The 15,314-nt window shown below is 42.4% G+C and overlaps 1 protein-coding gene across 6 annotated transcripts in view; it reads right to left on the bottom strand.

The window, feature by feature from the left end:
• Positions 1-15,314, bottom strand: part of LOC138960268 (dipeptidyl peptidase 4-like) — a 163,063-nt gene that overhangs the window by 12,261 nt on the left and 135,488 nt on the right. For all 6 annotated transcript variants that reach the window (XR_011453933.1, XM_070332087.1, XM_070332090.1 and 3 more), the window contains exons 9-21: positions 14,163-14,323; positions 12,582-12,676; positions 11,230-11,353; positions 10,744-10,782; positions 10,259-10,363; positions 7,076-7,173; positions 5,622-5,669; positions 4,796-4,965; positions 3,596-3,694; positions 2,524-2,599; positions 1,911-2,105; positions 1,152-1,206; positions 279-381 (exon numbers count right to left, since the gene is read on the bottom strand). Coding sequence is in view for 5 of the 6 variants with exons in the window: in XM_070332087.1 (XP_070188188.1) it covers positions 279-381; positions 1,152-1,206; positions 1,911-2,105; positions 2,524-2,599; positions 3,596-3,694; positions 4,796-4,965; positions 5,622-5,669; positions 7,076-7,173; positions 10,259-10,363; positions 10,744-10,782; positions 11,230-11,353; positions 12,582-12,676; positions 14,163-14,323 (1,368 nt within the window). In the remaining variant the exon portion in view is untranslated. The remainder of the gene's footprint in view (positions 1-278; positions 382-1,151; positions 1,207-1,910; positions 2,106-2,523; positions 2,600-3,595; positions 3,695-4,795; positions 4,966-5,621; positions 5,670-7,075; positions 7,174-10,258; positions 10,364-10,743; positions 10,783-11,229; positions 11,354-12,581; positions 12,677-14,162; positions 14,324-15,314) is intronic.

The raw sequence follows: 15,314 nt of genomic DNA, 5'->3' as shown, positions 1-15,314 counted from the left end.
CACCACGACCCTCGTCTCGATTCCCCCTCTATGTTAAAACATTTAGTCAAAACTTGACTAAATATAAAAACAATAAGCTAAAAGTAAAAAGAAGAGTAGACATAGAAAGAAAATGAAGAGAATTATGAGCACAGAAGAACAGAGTGGAACGTGACCTAACCTATAAAAGGCTCCGAGTCAGTGGGATGTTGTACATGCACAAAAACAATAACCCTTAACACTATACATATATACTAATTGTCACACCTAACAGTCTAATAGCCAGAGAAAAAAATTACCATAATAAATCCAGTCTGTCACAGGAGCCACAGCTATAGCACAGCGATACAAGGGGTCGTCACTCTTCCCGATTGCCGACGTCGTTACGTAACCGCCGTACGACTGGGAAAAAAAAGAAAGAAATTATAGGTTGATTTCGGTTGTAACATCTACAGTGGAACCCCCTTTAAGACCCCCCCAATTTATTGTTTAGACTGTCTCTCCCTTTAAGACCCCCCAATTTATTGTTTAGACTGTCTCCCTTTAAGACCTTGTTTTCTCAGACTTTCTATTCTTAACCTCTGTCAAATTACCCTCAATTGTCTCGACCTTCCCCTTGACCCTGCTTGTGACCTCGATGTTTGATGCCCCCGCAAAGGGGAACGAGACTCTGTAAGCACCCAAAAGCTGAAAGAGATAACTGCAGGCGGAAACCTTCCTATTGAAGACTCCCTCCTTTTTTTAGACATGATTTTCTCACATTATTTGAGGTCTTACACCCCCCCCCCCCCCCCCCCCCCTCCCCCCCCCCCCCCCCCCGGTTGGGATGCTTGGGATGCTCACAACAGAATGCCACTCATGTTCACGATCTAATTTTGAAAGGGCGAAGCCAGATCAATCTCAATTCCATCAAGTCTGACAAGAAATACAAATAAAATGCAAATTTGTAATATTATCAACTTAATTGTTTACTGTGCCAGCTATAGTTACAGTAAACTTTCAGCTTTCTGCCACATGTTTATGGTAAGCTGATGCCCGGACACTACATCAAGCGTATACATGATGTACTGCAAGTACATGTATGTATATATCATCAGTAATATTGAGCACAACACCTCGACTTCTTATCAAACCAGCTGAATTCAGAATTGCAGAAAAGATGGAGAACTTACCCATCCCCATATGGCCACCTTGGAACTGTCGATGAAGTGGCGGGTTGCCACTTCCCTGCAAGAAAGTTATCAAGTCAAAATCAGTCCTTTCAGTTCGTCTTCTTGTTCTGCGTCTGTGGGCTGTTACTCCCATGCATACACTTGCAGGGGAAATAAAGTGCACTTTTACATACATTATCCTGTGTTTTTTCTACCATTAAGGCAGCCATATACTCAAATTGTAGGGATTGCATGCATGATATTTTTGTGTTATTATTTGTGCTTGGGTGTACACACAAAGGGGGATAAGGCAATATCAGGTCTATATCATGCCCTCTTATCTCCATAGTGCCCAGTTTCTTGCTAACCTTGTGCAACCATTGTTTGTTTACCCCTCCCTCTTTCACCTTCTCCTCTACACTCCCCCCCCCCCCCACCACACACACACATCAGTGGTCATGCTAGCAAAGACAATGACTCTCACTTTGTGGCTTTGATGGTATCTTCCACCTCCAGAGTGCCCAGTTTCTTGTAGATCTTGAGCATCCACTTTTTGCCCCGCAAGAACTTCTATCCCTCCCTTCCCTTTCATCCTCCCCCTCACACACACACACACACACACACACACACACACATTACACACACACACACAGCACACACATACACATACACACAGCACACACACACACACACACACACACACACACACACACACACACACACACACACACACACACACCAGTGGTCATAAGCCATGCTATCAAAGACAATGACTCTCACTTTGTGGCTTTGATGGTATCCTCGACCTCCAGAGTGCCCAGTTTCTTGTAGATCTTGTGCAGCCACTGCTTGCCACGCCCCCCTGTGCCCCGACCGTCCACAAAGAGCACCACCACATCTCGTGTGCTCACCAGGTAAGTCTCCCACTTGATGGAGAACTGCTCTGTCACCTCCTGTGTACCTGGGCCCCCGTACCTGAAAATGCAGGTGAGAATTAATCAAAAGTCAGGTGAAAGATGTTCAGCTCAAGTTCGGATAGTAACTGCATGCCACAAACAGGTGAGAACATGGGTGGCAAGTGTCGGACAAGTCTTGTCTGAATCATTGAAAACTTTCTAAGTGAACAACAATCCATCAACAACAAAAATAAATAAAAGCACAGATTACATGCAGAACCAATAATCTGACATTTATTGATCTAATTAAAACAACCAGCTGTCCAAATCTAGCTAAACAAATTGTCTTTTAATTTCCTTTCAAAATGACATGATCAGACAAAATCACTAACTATATACATTCAAAAGCTTACATTCAGAAGTGGGAAGAAGGTGGATCAATGCACCCTAAACTAAACACACAAACTCGTAACAAAGAAAAAGACACAGACACTTACACACTGACAAGAAGTGGGTACAGTAAAATTTCCTCTTCATTCAGAATGGGAGGTAGCAGCAGTTTTCCCCAGACCTCTGCAAAATTTATGAGAAGAACAAAAGGTGGAGATTAACTCTGTCACGTTTTACCACAGATAATCAATTCAACACACAATAAATTAAAGCCAAAGGATCCACTATTGTAAACGTATTCATTATCACATTGAGTATGTGTGACTTTCTTTCCTTCTTTGCATGCTATATCCTATTTTGCTTTGCAGTTTTTCTTGTTGAGACTCCCTTTAATTTGTCAGCTTCTTTCCGGGAATAGTCCCCAAAACTGCTCCTGTCATGAAACAATTGCACAGTTCTTTGATCTATACAGAGGTACCTGCGGTGTGGAGCCCCTCTGATGAGAGGACACCTCCAATGAAAGGAAATCTTCTGTTTGTCTACAGTAGAACCTGTCTGTAAAGGCCAGCAAGGGACTGACCAGAAGTGGACGTTGAAATCTTCTGTTTGTCCACAGTAGAACCTGTCTGTAAAGGCCAGCAAGGGACTGACCAGAAGTGGACGTTAAAGACAGGTGGTCACTATGGAAAGGTGAATTGTATAAAACAAAATCACCCTCATCCGGGCTCCTTTGGGGTGGTCGTAATGGGCGGGTGGTCGTAATCGAGAGGAGGTAGCTATGGCAGGTTTTACTTTATTACAGAGGAACCCCCCTTTTAAGACCTGATTTTCTCAGACTTTTGGAGTTCGTAAAAGGGGGGTTCCTCCGTAATACAGTCAAACCTGCCATAGCTACCTCATCTCGATTACGACCACCCGCCCATTAAAATTGGGGTACAATTACAGAGGTTATGAACAAAAAGTCTGAGAAAACAGGGTCTTAAATGGGAGGGAGTCTTACATGGGGGAGGGGGCCGGGGGGTCGTCGTGAAAGGGGGTACGTTCCACTGTACTTTGGCCTAAATGTGCACTACAATGTAGGGGCACTGTTGGCTTGGCCCAAGGATGTCCTTTGATGACAGGTACCACTCTATATATATCATACTATTCAAAGAAAGCCTGAGAGGTGATTATACTCACTTTCGCTTCCCTCCACATCCACCTGTATATACTTCACTTTTGGCATGGCTTTCTTTGCTATTCTCAGTCCAAATGCTGTGTTGTTCTCCAGCCGCCTCACTGCATGACAAAAGATAAACATTATCCTAATAGAAGATGCAATGTGGTTGAAGACAGTGGCATGTCTGAGTAATACAGCTAGGACTTTTTTCGCCAACACACAAATGTTATACAGACCTGCCAACATAACACAAAACAAAAAAAATTTCAGCGCAGCAAATAGTGTATTACAGAAGCATTGTCTAAAATGTATTTGCACATTAGGGCAAGAATACATGTACCGTATTTTCCGGGTTACAAGGCGCTACAGCGCATAAGGTTTTAAAAACAAATTGTAATCCAGTCACCCGTTGGGCGCAGGGGGCCGATAGGGCGCACCAAAATTGAAAAAGTTGGGGGCTCGTCCGGGATCTTAGCATGCACCTGTTGCTAGAAATTTCAGTCACCTCAACTTAGGCAAAGTCCTTTGTCCTTTTCCCTCAGCAAGTTCGATCGCTTTCAACTTGTATTCTGCATCGTAAGCAAGTCGCTTTGTCTTTGGCATGGTTGCTATGTGACTGTGTGAGGGTGTGTCATGAAATCAAACTGCCGAGAAATGTGACGATCAGTGTGAGTTGTGTAAACAAGTGCTCACGGAATTTTAAAAAAACGACTACCGGTATTCGAGATGGAGGTGAGTTCTTGTCACGTTTTGTTCCCCATGATTTTTTCCCAATTTTTTTCTTTTTCGTATTTCATACACGGATTAGGCACTTCGTTATACAAGGCGCAGGGGTCAAACTCGAGGAAAAAAGTTGCGCCTTATGACCCGGAAAATACGGTATATATATCCATTTTTTTAAAGTTCATTTAGAAAAAGAAACAAAAGTAATAGCCAATAGACAGTGTCTGCAGTGCCACTTTTCAGTGTGGACAATGTTTTATGATACAAATTCTGACCGTTACACGGAGTGAGAATCAGAAATGAGTCCCCGAGGACCGATAAGAAAGAGCAAACTGTTGCATGATTGTGATTATCTGTTTGAGCATAGCAATTCTAAGCTTTGCGTAGCAGCTAGATTTGTCTTAAAACATAGCATTCTACGCTGAAAGCATAACAGTTGGCAGCCCTGGTAGTATATGAGATGGGAAGATCCTAAAGGATACATTTTGTTTACTTACACTCAGCATTTTCTTGAGGCGATCGGAGACTGTAGTAAGGCACTCCAGGCCCCAGGCAGCTGAGGATGTAAAAGCTGTTGCTGGGGCTGAAGGCCGCATCCACGTACTGACACCCCTCCTCGTCGATGTCGCATGTCAGACACCTCAGGGCCTTGTTCTCCACGTTCACGCTGGGAATGATAGTCAGAAGAAATGATTTTTATTCTTCCTTTTGTCAAGGATTAATCTTTTAAAATTCAACAGATCTGACACCTTGGGGATCTGTTCTCACGATCCATTGTCCTCATGTTATGGACAATATTAAAAGTGAAATGATTTCCATTCTGTCTTTATTTAAGGATTAATTTCAGGAAGAAATGTAAACAAGGTAAATATGTAGAAAACTTTAGGATTTTTGAAAACAAGAGAAGCCAAGAGGGGGGAAAGGGTTGGGGGTGGGGTGCAGGGGTGGGGGAGGGTAGAAAGAGAGAGAGAGAGAGAGAGAGAGAGAGAGAGAGAGAGAGAGAGAGAGAGAGAGAGAGAGAGAGAGAGAGAGAGAGAGAGAGAGAGAGAGAGAGAGAGAGAGAGAGAGAGAGAGCACATTGAAACAAGTTTCAATATTCAATGTAATTTCATTTATACTGCTCTAAAGCGCTGACACTATCCTTTTCTACACTCTTGCCTCCACTCACACATGCACAATCACATTTTGACAGACTGAAGTGCACACACAGGTTACATACATACATACATACATACATACATACATACATACAGACAGACAGACAGACAGGCAGACAGACAGACAGATAAGATATACACACATATCCTCTCTTTTTTCTTTTACCTGTGTAAATGTCGCTCTCTGGGGTCTCCTCCAGTGCCAATAAAATAGCTGCAAAACAAAAGGGCTATGTAATACATAAATACTAAAATGATATTATCGAATTTTTACTGATCACATGACAAAAACACCTGTTGTCATTGGTCAACTAGGAACTGTATATCAATTGATATCGCAGAGGAAGTTCCTAGTGAATTTGATATCGTGCAGGAAGTAGTTTTCCAATTGTAATTCTGAAGAAAAAAATCTCACTTGAAGGAAACACAAGTCTCCCATTATTTTAAAGCGCAAATTTATAAAAGGAAAGTAATTGCATCAGCAAGTTTAAGCTGTGTAATGAATAAATACACACTTTTTCCACCCACCTTTAACAGAGACCGAAGTAGTAGAATGGTATGTTTTAATCTTACCGAGGGAGGCGATTGGAACAGCCGTAAACAAACTGAACTTTGGAGCAAGAAGCGAGTTCTCTTGCAGGGTATCAGCGCTCATCACTCACGTAAAGGCTGGAAATGAGCAGCCGATTTAAACGTTTTGCTCCAGCATGAATCACTGTCCCATACCTCTTTGTCGTAGCCATGCAAAATCCACACAAAAACCTCAACAGCTTCAAAACAGTCACGAAGGCTATCGGAAGACGCCATCTTTGAAAGTTGTCTTGGAATATTGTGTCGTCTGCAGTTGGCGATTCGACAAAATTATCAACACTGCAGTCCGTCGATAACGACTAAGAACTGGAAGCTGTCTTCTACACAGAAAATGAGCCAGAGGACTTCACTGATACAGTCCGGGGCACTTCAGTTCCTGCCATCGTTTAGAATTGCCAAATAAAAGCCTTTGAAGTCTAAAAGACTGCAAGTAACTGCGAAGGCTGTTTCGTGTTCCTCCACTGAACCTTTTTTGTGTGATCTGTTTACACAATATTTTTATTTTCTTTGTTGTTTTTATATGCCTTATTTACGTCTTAGAAAATTCCGACTGGAATTCCGGCCGGAATTGCGCAAGGACATTAAAAGTTCGGGCGGAATTTCTGACCAATCAACGACGACAAAAGCTCAAAAGTCCGCCCGGAATTCCGCGGGGACATTGCGTATCTGGCGTTCCATACTAAACAAGCCTTGCATGCTGTCTCTAAAAGAGCACACCATGGCAATACAGTGGTATATGTCATGCGAGACCCCTCTGATGAGACTGGACACCTCATTAACAAAGGTCAGCTTCTGCTTTAATTACCTTTGTCTATATAATCATGACCAACTATACCTGTAATGATCGACAGGCCACCTCTAACATAGGGTCGGCTTTTGTCTGGTCCCACTTACGTCCTTTCATCACAGGTACCACTGTACGCCTGTGGGATCTGATAATGATGCTTTTTTGCGGATAGAGTCATGGATCACGGCCCAAGCAAAAGGGCTCTGTATGTTGATGGGTGCATACTGGCAAGTGACACTTACACAAGATTTCGCTCATCATCGTAGGCCAGGATACTGGTCACCTCCCACTTGGTATTTGTCAGGAAGGTTTTGGTGTCCATCGTCCCGGGAGCGTCTCTCTGCACACATCAACATAAATGTCACAAATTCTCATTTTCAGACGCAAAAATGAGATTTCTGAAACCTCTCCACTTGTACAGTAATTATATACTACTAGTGGGCAAAGAAGCTGTATATAGTTGATATATATATATATTTTGTATTTGTCAAATAGAAACACAAAATCCCTTCTGTTGGGCGATTTACACTTAGAAAAAGTCGTGAGATGTCTGAAATGCCACCTTTTTTTCTGTCCCCCTATCTAATACCTCACATTTAAGGACCCCCCCCCCCCCCCCCCCCCAACCCATCCTCAGTTTTTTTACGTTTTGACTAAATGTTTTAACATAGAGGGGGGAATCGAGATAAGGGTCGTGGTGTATGTGTGTGTGTGTGTGTGTAGAGCGATTCAGAGTAAACTACTGGACCGATCTTTATGAAATTTTTCATGAGAGTTCCTGGGTATGATATCCCCAGACGTTTTTTTCTTTTTTTCGATAAATGACTTTGATGACGTCATATCCTGCTTTTTGTAAAAGTTGAGGCGGCACTGTCACACCCTCATTTTTCAATCAAATTGATTGAAATTTTGGCCAACCAACCTTCGACGAAGGCCGGACTTTGGTATTGCATTTCAGCTTGGAGGCTTAAAAATTAATTTATGACTTTGGTTATTAAAAATCTGAAAATTGTAATTAAAATTATTTTTTTATAAAATGATCCAAAATTACGTTTATTGTATTCTTCATCATTTTCTGATTCCAAAAACATATAAATATGTTATATTCGGATTAAAAACAAGCTCTACGGCATACTTCTGACGTTATAACTTTAAGTACTCACGATCTGGAAGTCTTAATGAATAAGGCCACTCTACGACATACTTCTGACGTTATAACTTGAAGTACTCACAATCTGGAGGTCTTAATGAACAGGGCCAGACTCTACAACATACTTCTGACGTTATAACTTAAAGTATTCACGATCTGGAGGTCTTCATGAACAGGGTCGAACTCTACGACATACTTCTGACGTTATAACTTGAAGTACTCACGATCTGGTGGTCTTAATGAACAGGGCCACTCTACGACATACTTCTGACGTTATAACTTAAAGTACTCACGATCTGGAGGTCTTACTTAATGAACAGGGCCGGACTCTACGACATACGTCTGACGTTATAACTTGAAGTACTCACGATCTGGAGGTCTTAATGAACAGGGCCGGACTCTACGACATACTTCTGACGTTGTAACTTGAAGTACTCACGATCTGGAGGTCTTAATGAACAGGGCCAGACTCTACGACAAACTTCTGACGTTATAACTTGAAGTACTCACGATCTGGAGGTCTTAATGAACAGGGCCGGACTCTACGACATACTTCTGACGTTATAACTTGAAGTACTCACAATCTGGAGGTCTTAATGAACAGGGCCACTCTTCGACATACTTCTGACGTTATAACTTGAAGTACTCACGATCTGGAGGTCTTACTTAATGAACAGGGCCGGACTCTACGACATATACTTCTGACGTTGTAACTTGAAGTACTCACGATCTGGAGGTCTTAATGAACAGGGCCGGACTCTACGACATACTTCTGACGTTCTAACTTGAAGTACTCACGATCTGGAGGTCTTAATGAACAGGGCCGGACTCTACGACATACTTCTGACGTTATAACTTGAAGTACTCACGATCTGGAGGTCTTAATGAACAGGGCCACTCTACGACATACTTCTGACGTTATAACTTGAAGTACTCACGATCTGGAGGTCTTAATGAACAGGGCCACTCTACGACATACTTCTGACGTTATAACTTGAAGTACTCACAATCTGGAGGTCTTAATGAACAGGGCCAGACTCTACAACATACTTCTGACGTTATAACTTGAAGTATTCACTATCTGGAGGTCTTAATGAACAGGGCCACTCTACGACATACTTCTGACGTTATAACTTGAAGTACTCACGATCTGGAGGTCTTAATGAACAGGGCCGGACTCTACGACATACGTCTGACGTTATAACTTGAAGTACTCACGATCTGGAGGTCTTAATGAACAGGGCCGGACTCTACGACATACTTCTGACGTTGTAACTTGAAGTACTCACGATCTGGAGGTCTTAATGAACAGGGCCGGACTCTACGACATACTTCTGACGTTATAACTTGAAGTACTCACGATCTGGAGGTCTTAATGAACAGGGCCGGACTCTACGACATACTGCTGACGTTATAACTTGAAGTACTCACGATCTGCAGGTCTTAATGAACAGGGCCACTCTTCGACATACTTCTGACGTTATAACTTGAAGTACTCACGATCTGGAGGTCTTAATGAACAGGGCCACTCTACGACATATGTCTGACGTTATAACTTGAAGTACTCACGATCTGGAAGTCTTAATGAACAGGGCCACTCTACAACATACTTCTGACGTTATAACTTGAAGTACTCACGATCTGGAGGTCTTAATGAACAGGGCCGGACTCTACGACATACTTCTGACGTTATAACTTGAAGTACTCACGATCTGGAGGTCTTAATGAACAGGGCCACTCTACGACATACTTCTGACGTTATAACTTGAAGTACTCACGATCTGGAGGTCTTAATGAACAGGGCCGGACTCTACGACATACTTCTGACGTTATAACTTGAAGTACTCACGATCTGGAGGTCTTAATGAACAGGGCCGGACTCTACGACATACTTCTGACGTTATAACTTGAAGTACTCACGATCTGGAGGTCTTAATGAACAGGGCCGGACTCTACGACATACTTCTGACGTTATAACTTGAAGTACTCACGATCTGGAGGTCTTAATGAACAGGGCCGGACTCTACGACATACTTCTGACGTTATAACTTGAAGTACTCACGATCTGGAGGTCTTAATGAACAGGGCCGGACTCTACGACATACTTCTGACGTTATAACTTGAAGTACTCACGATCTGGAGGTCTTAATGAACAGGGCCGGACTCTACGACATACTGCTGACGTTATAACTTGAAGTACTCGCGATCTGGAGGTCTTAATGAACAGGGCCGGACTCTACGACATACTTCTGACGTTATAACTTGAAGTACTCACGATCTGGACCCTGGCCACATTGGAGAAGTATCCGTCGCCGTTGTGACGTTGGGGCAGTATCCAGAAGTAAGACTTGCCGTCAGGCGCAAAGACTGGAGGCTTGTACTGAAAGATTAGCACTGCATATTTAACACGAAGTCTTTACTGTGTATACTTTTGCCACATATGAAGCTATGTTGTAACGTTGCTTGCAAGTTGTATGATTGATAGCGCATTATATTACATTGCAACAATAAGGCATTCATATTACTTTGTACAGAAGTATAACTGCTAGAACTACACAGACATTCACTCAAATACAGATCACAAACAAAACAACGTGTGCAGACGTCATTATGTGCAGGCAGATGATTCACACACATACGCACGCACGGAAGCATGCACGCACACAAGCATGCACGCACACACACACACACACACAAGCATAATCTGATTGCTATGATATTTCAACTGGAAGAAAAAATTTGGAGCAACCATTTACTCACCAAATCTACCCATCCTCCATGACCCTCTTCTTCGATACTCTGGAAACAAAGCACACACCGTAGTCAAGTTAGAAATTGGACTTAACTGATATTTCTAAACAGAGAAATATGCAAAATCAAAACAACAAAAATTTGAGCAAAAATGAAAGAAAAACAACACGCATGCTACGGTGGCATTCTGACCTTAGAAGGTCTTTGAGGCTCATTCTAGTTTTATTTCTTTTGTCACATATATTATGTCATTTGTTCTGATTGTGTTCACAGACAAACTAACACAAATTATCACAAAAATTGAAACCAAGGCTAAGTGAATTTCACATTCTCATTTCATATGCAAAGCTTTTTTGTACATTTTCGAGACAAAATGAAAGCAATTTTGTTTGTACATACAATGTATTTTTTTTAATACAAACTTGAGTCTACATAGCACAATAGAACAATAGCGCTAACTGTCCATAACAGAAAAAAACAGCCTGAACCACGCACATTTTCACAAGTACCATCAGAGATTTTGCAGAGCGTCACATAGGAGAAGTTCTGTGGTCGGTTCACCCAAGTGACCAACACTGTCTTGTCATCCACCCAGGTGACCACTGTGAAGTAGTACTCCCTGCAAAATCAAACAGTTGTGGTGGTTTAGAAAGAGAGAACAAATCTGTGTGAGCTTTACGTACTATACACAGCCAAATATTTATTGTACAGCAAGGCTATACTGGGTGTACCTTTTCGTCTTCATGGCAGCCAAAATATAGTTGCAGATTAACCCTTTCGCTGCCAATCAAAACGTGCGTATGTGCATTCCTGACTGCCAGAGAATATTGGAGTTCGGGTGTAATAATTCACAACAAATTCTAGTTCCAAACTGGCAGTAGGTAGGTAAGTAAAACCTATGTTATTTTTAAGGGAAATTGAACCAAGAATCTGTTTTTAGTGTCTAATCATGGAAATAATAATTAGTTTGGCATATAATGATGTTTAAATATGAACTTTTGAAAAATCAGTCCGGCGCATCTTCTGGTGCCTGTGGATCAAACACAGGTGGCTGTTTTGCTCGCTCCAAGAAAGGATTATAATCACTATCATCTACCTGTTTCCAACGAATCGTCCGAAAGAAGATCTCCCCCTTCCCCTGTCAGTATCCATAATCATTTGCACCCCCTGTAGCGTCAGTCCGGCTTTGTTTTTCCCTACTAGGGCCCGGTCGACTTCCACCGTTAGCCATTTTGACGAGTCAAGATTTCTCTCCCCTATCCTGTCGCGAAGGCCGAAAATAGCCTTCAGACGCAAAACCGCGTCACCATTTATGTTTATTCATGAGAATGAGGTATCCTACCAAGCCATTGGCTGCTATTTTTGTGTCAGCAGTGACATCGCACTTCTGGAAAATCCCGGAACGGTGAAGACGGGTAAACCCGTCTTAAGGCGCTGCGGCTGCATAAGCGCATGACGGGTATACCTGTCCTAAGGCAGTTAAGTGGTTAATGCTTTTCTGTTCATACGAATAAACAAACAAATAAACAAACAAAACAAAACACATGTTTAAACAAAGAAACAAACAAAACATTATGCACAAACATCTAGGTAAACACACACTCGCACACTGCCAGTCAGCCAGTCAGCCAGACAGACAGACATTCTCTGACGACAGGAATGTACTTTTGCTATGAACATGCATGTCCCTGTGTTTTTCATTTAAAACAAGTGTAAAAAAAAAAGGAAAGCTAGCGAGCGAGAATGAATTGAGTGGGGCACATTACAATCAAGCAACTCATACTGTTAACAGCTGGTATAAACAAATCAAGACAAAGTTATCCAGCATGCAAATTATGCAAACTCACTTTCCACGGAAGTTGGCTGGTGGCTGTAGATCCACTGTAGTCCTGTCTGACAGTTTCACTACCTTCAGTTGCACTGTTGGGTTAGGGTACCCAGGCTGAACACAGGAGAAAAAGTATAGAAAAAGTCAGTTAATAACCCCATAAGGAATGAGATTTAGTTGCAAAAATAAATCAAAGTAATAAACAGAGCTAATTTGTTCAATTATATTGTTGGCACCGAATTTTTTTTTTATGTTTGGAGTAAACTTAAGCACAATCCTGATAGCCCAACTGTTTGCCTTCATTAAATACTATGCTACTGAGAAATCAATAAATCTTAACTCATGGTGTCTGAATAATATGTTGCATGACATATTTCACCATCCCATTTCGCTTGAATAAAAGTCTGCTTAACTCATTGTCTCCCAGGTACGGATATACCCGTACCCACTCATACGGCTCTATCTCAGACCTGGTACGGATATATCCGTACACACAGTCACTTCAGTCGCTTCCTGTAACGTCGATCTAAGGCCTAAAAAAAAAATAGGTGTGGTTACGGTAACCCGACCTACCCTATTTTTAGGGGCCGATCCTATAACTTTTTATTACATTTGTCAAAAAAAAAAAAAAAAATAAAAAAAATAAACGAGTGCAAAAAACGCAATGAAAGCGAAAGCGCCCGTGTCGCACACTTATTTCTCTGTCAAGTACCGTACTTTCCGGGTCATAAGGCGCGACTTTTTTCCTCGAGTTCGACCCCTGCGTCTTGTATAACGAAGCGCCTAATCCGTGTATGAAATACGAAAAAAATCAAAGAGACCGCTTGAGTACCAGTCAAACAACTTGTGATAATGCATGTTTCAGCTACTAGGTACTGCCCTGCCTTTGATCTGGCCGCACACACAGATTTCCACTCTGTTAAACTCGGTCACTGACCGGTCACTGACCCCGATGCACGAAGTGTTTCCTCTCTCAGATATGACAGGGGAACCACCTCTCATGGCAAAAACTGTGTCATTGACCCCTGGGAAGAAGGTCGTGTCTTTTAACAAGGCCACCCAGCTATCACAATGCCTTTGGTCACTGACCGGTCACTGACCCCGATACAGGAAGTGTTTCCTCTCTCAGATATGACAGGGGAACCACCTCTCATGCCAAAAACTGGGTCATTTTGGTGCGCCCTATTGGCCCCCTGCGTCCAATGGGTGACTGGATTACAATTTTTTTTTTTAAAGATAACAAAGCGCCTTGTCACCCGGAAAGTACGGTAGGTTTAATTTGTACACATTAGAAAAAAAAATAAAAAAAAAAAAAAAAGTGATTGCCTACCTACCTACCCTATTTTTTTTGGCTATGTTACCGTAACCACACCTATTTTTTTTTTTTTGCCTAACGCCTGCATTCCATCGTGTTGATACACAGTTACTACAATTCTGAGTGACCTGCTGCAGCACTGAGCTGGTCTCGGCTAAAAAATGTACTTGGTCAACATAGGTGAGGTAGAAAGTGTTGAGTAAAACAGAAATGTACAATTTCTAATTTCATGCATTATATATACCCCTCAAACCATCACTAACATAAAGCACAGGTCATACATACCTTGGGATATGCCAAGTGTTTCTGCTGAGTGTAGGCATTCGCAAAGTTTCCATAGGTAGGGAAGGTGTATCGTGGCACCTGCGAGTCGTTAAAAACGCCGTAGCACAGGTGAGTTCCAGCTGGAGACCACCAGAGGGCGTGGTCTGAACTGATGATCTCCTCTGCAAGACAACGAACAATGGTCATGAGCACATTCTCAGGGGAACACTGAATCTCATTGTTGGGTGCATTCGGCTACAGTGTTTCATGACGCGCCTTCAGCAGCTAGCTTGCCAGTGCCTCTGTTTTCCACAAACACTGAGACCAAAAGGGTTCTTCACTGCAGCTTCTTCTCTATCCATCTTCAACATGGGTCTCTGGAGCAATGACACAGTCCATAGTCAAAAGGCAATCACAACATTTATACTGGGAAGAATACCATCGTGAGAGACGGGAGCTAGATCTGAGGGTGAAGTTAAAGCGTGGAGAGCACAGTTTACTGTGGTTTGCGCTATATAAGCTCTCATTATCCCAGCGAAGCTGGAGGTATCCTGTGAACGCTATACTGTAATCGACTTGAGAAATGTGCATACCGAATAATACATGATAAAGAAGGATTCTTTGTGCCCGGCTACGTGCTACAGTTGGAGATGGAAGTTCACCAAAAATTGGGACCATACTAACAAAAATACGGTGGGTGCAATAGTCGCCCCCATTTTTTCAGCAAACGCCACCCAAGGCCGCTTTGGACGGGTAGAAATTCCGTAGTTTCCAAGTCTATAGATAAAGCTCGCGTAAGAAGAATACGTCATGGTCGAAAGTCTTTGACGTCAATTAATGCATCATGACGTCATGCCTCCCTGAAGTCTTTCTCTCTCGCGCAGTGTGTGTTCATTTTGTGCACATGTGTTACTGTTACTGTGTGTGTGTGTGTGTGTGTGTGTGTGTGTGTGTGTGCGCGCACGCGTATGTGTGTGGTGTGTGTGTGTGTGTGTGTGTGTGTGTGTGTGTGTGTGTGTGTGTGTGTGCGCGCGCACGCGTGCATGAGTTTGTACTCGTGTGTGTGTAAGTGTGTGTGTGGGCATAAGTGTATGTGTGTGGGTTTATGTGTGTTTGTTTGTAAAGGTGTGTATGTCCGTCTGTCCATATGTTCGTATGGGTGTGTGTTTTGTG

The sequence above is a fragment of the Littorina saxatilis genome, linkage group LG2, assembly GCF_037325665.1.
Source record: "Littorina saxatilis isolate snail1 linkage group LG2, US_GU_Lsax_2.0, whole genome shotgun sequence".
NCBI lineage: Eukaryota > Metazoa > Mollusca > Gastropoda > Littorinimorpha > Littorinidae > Littorina > Littorina saxatilis.
Note: the sequence above shows the minus strand (reverse complement) of the source record. Positions and strands in the feature narration are given on the sequence as shown.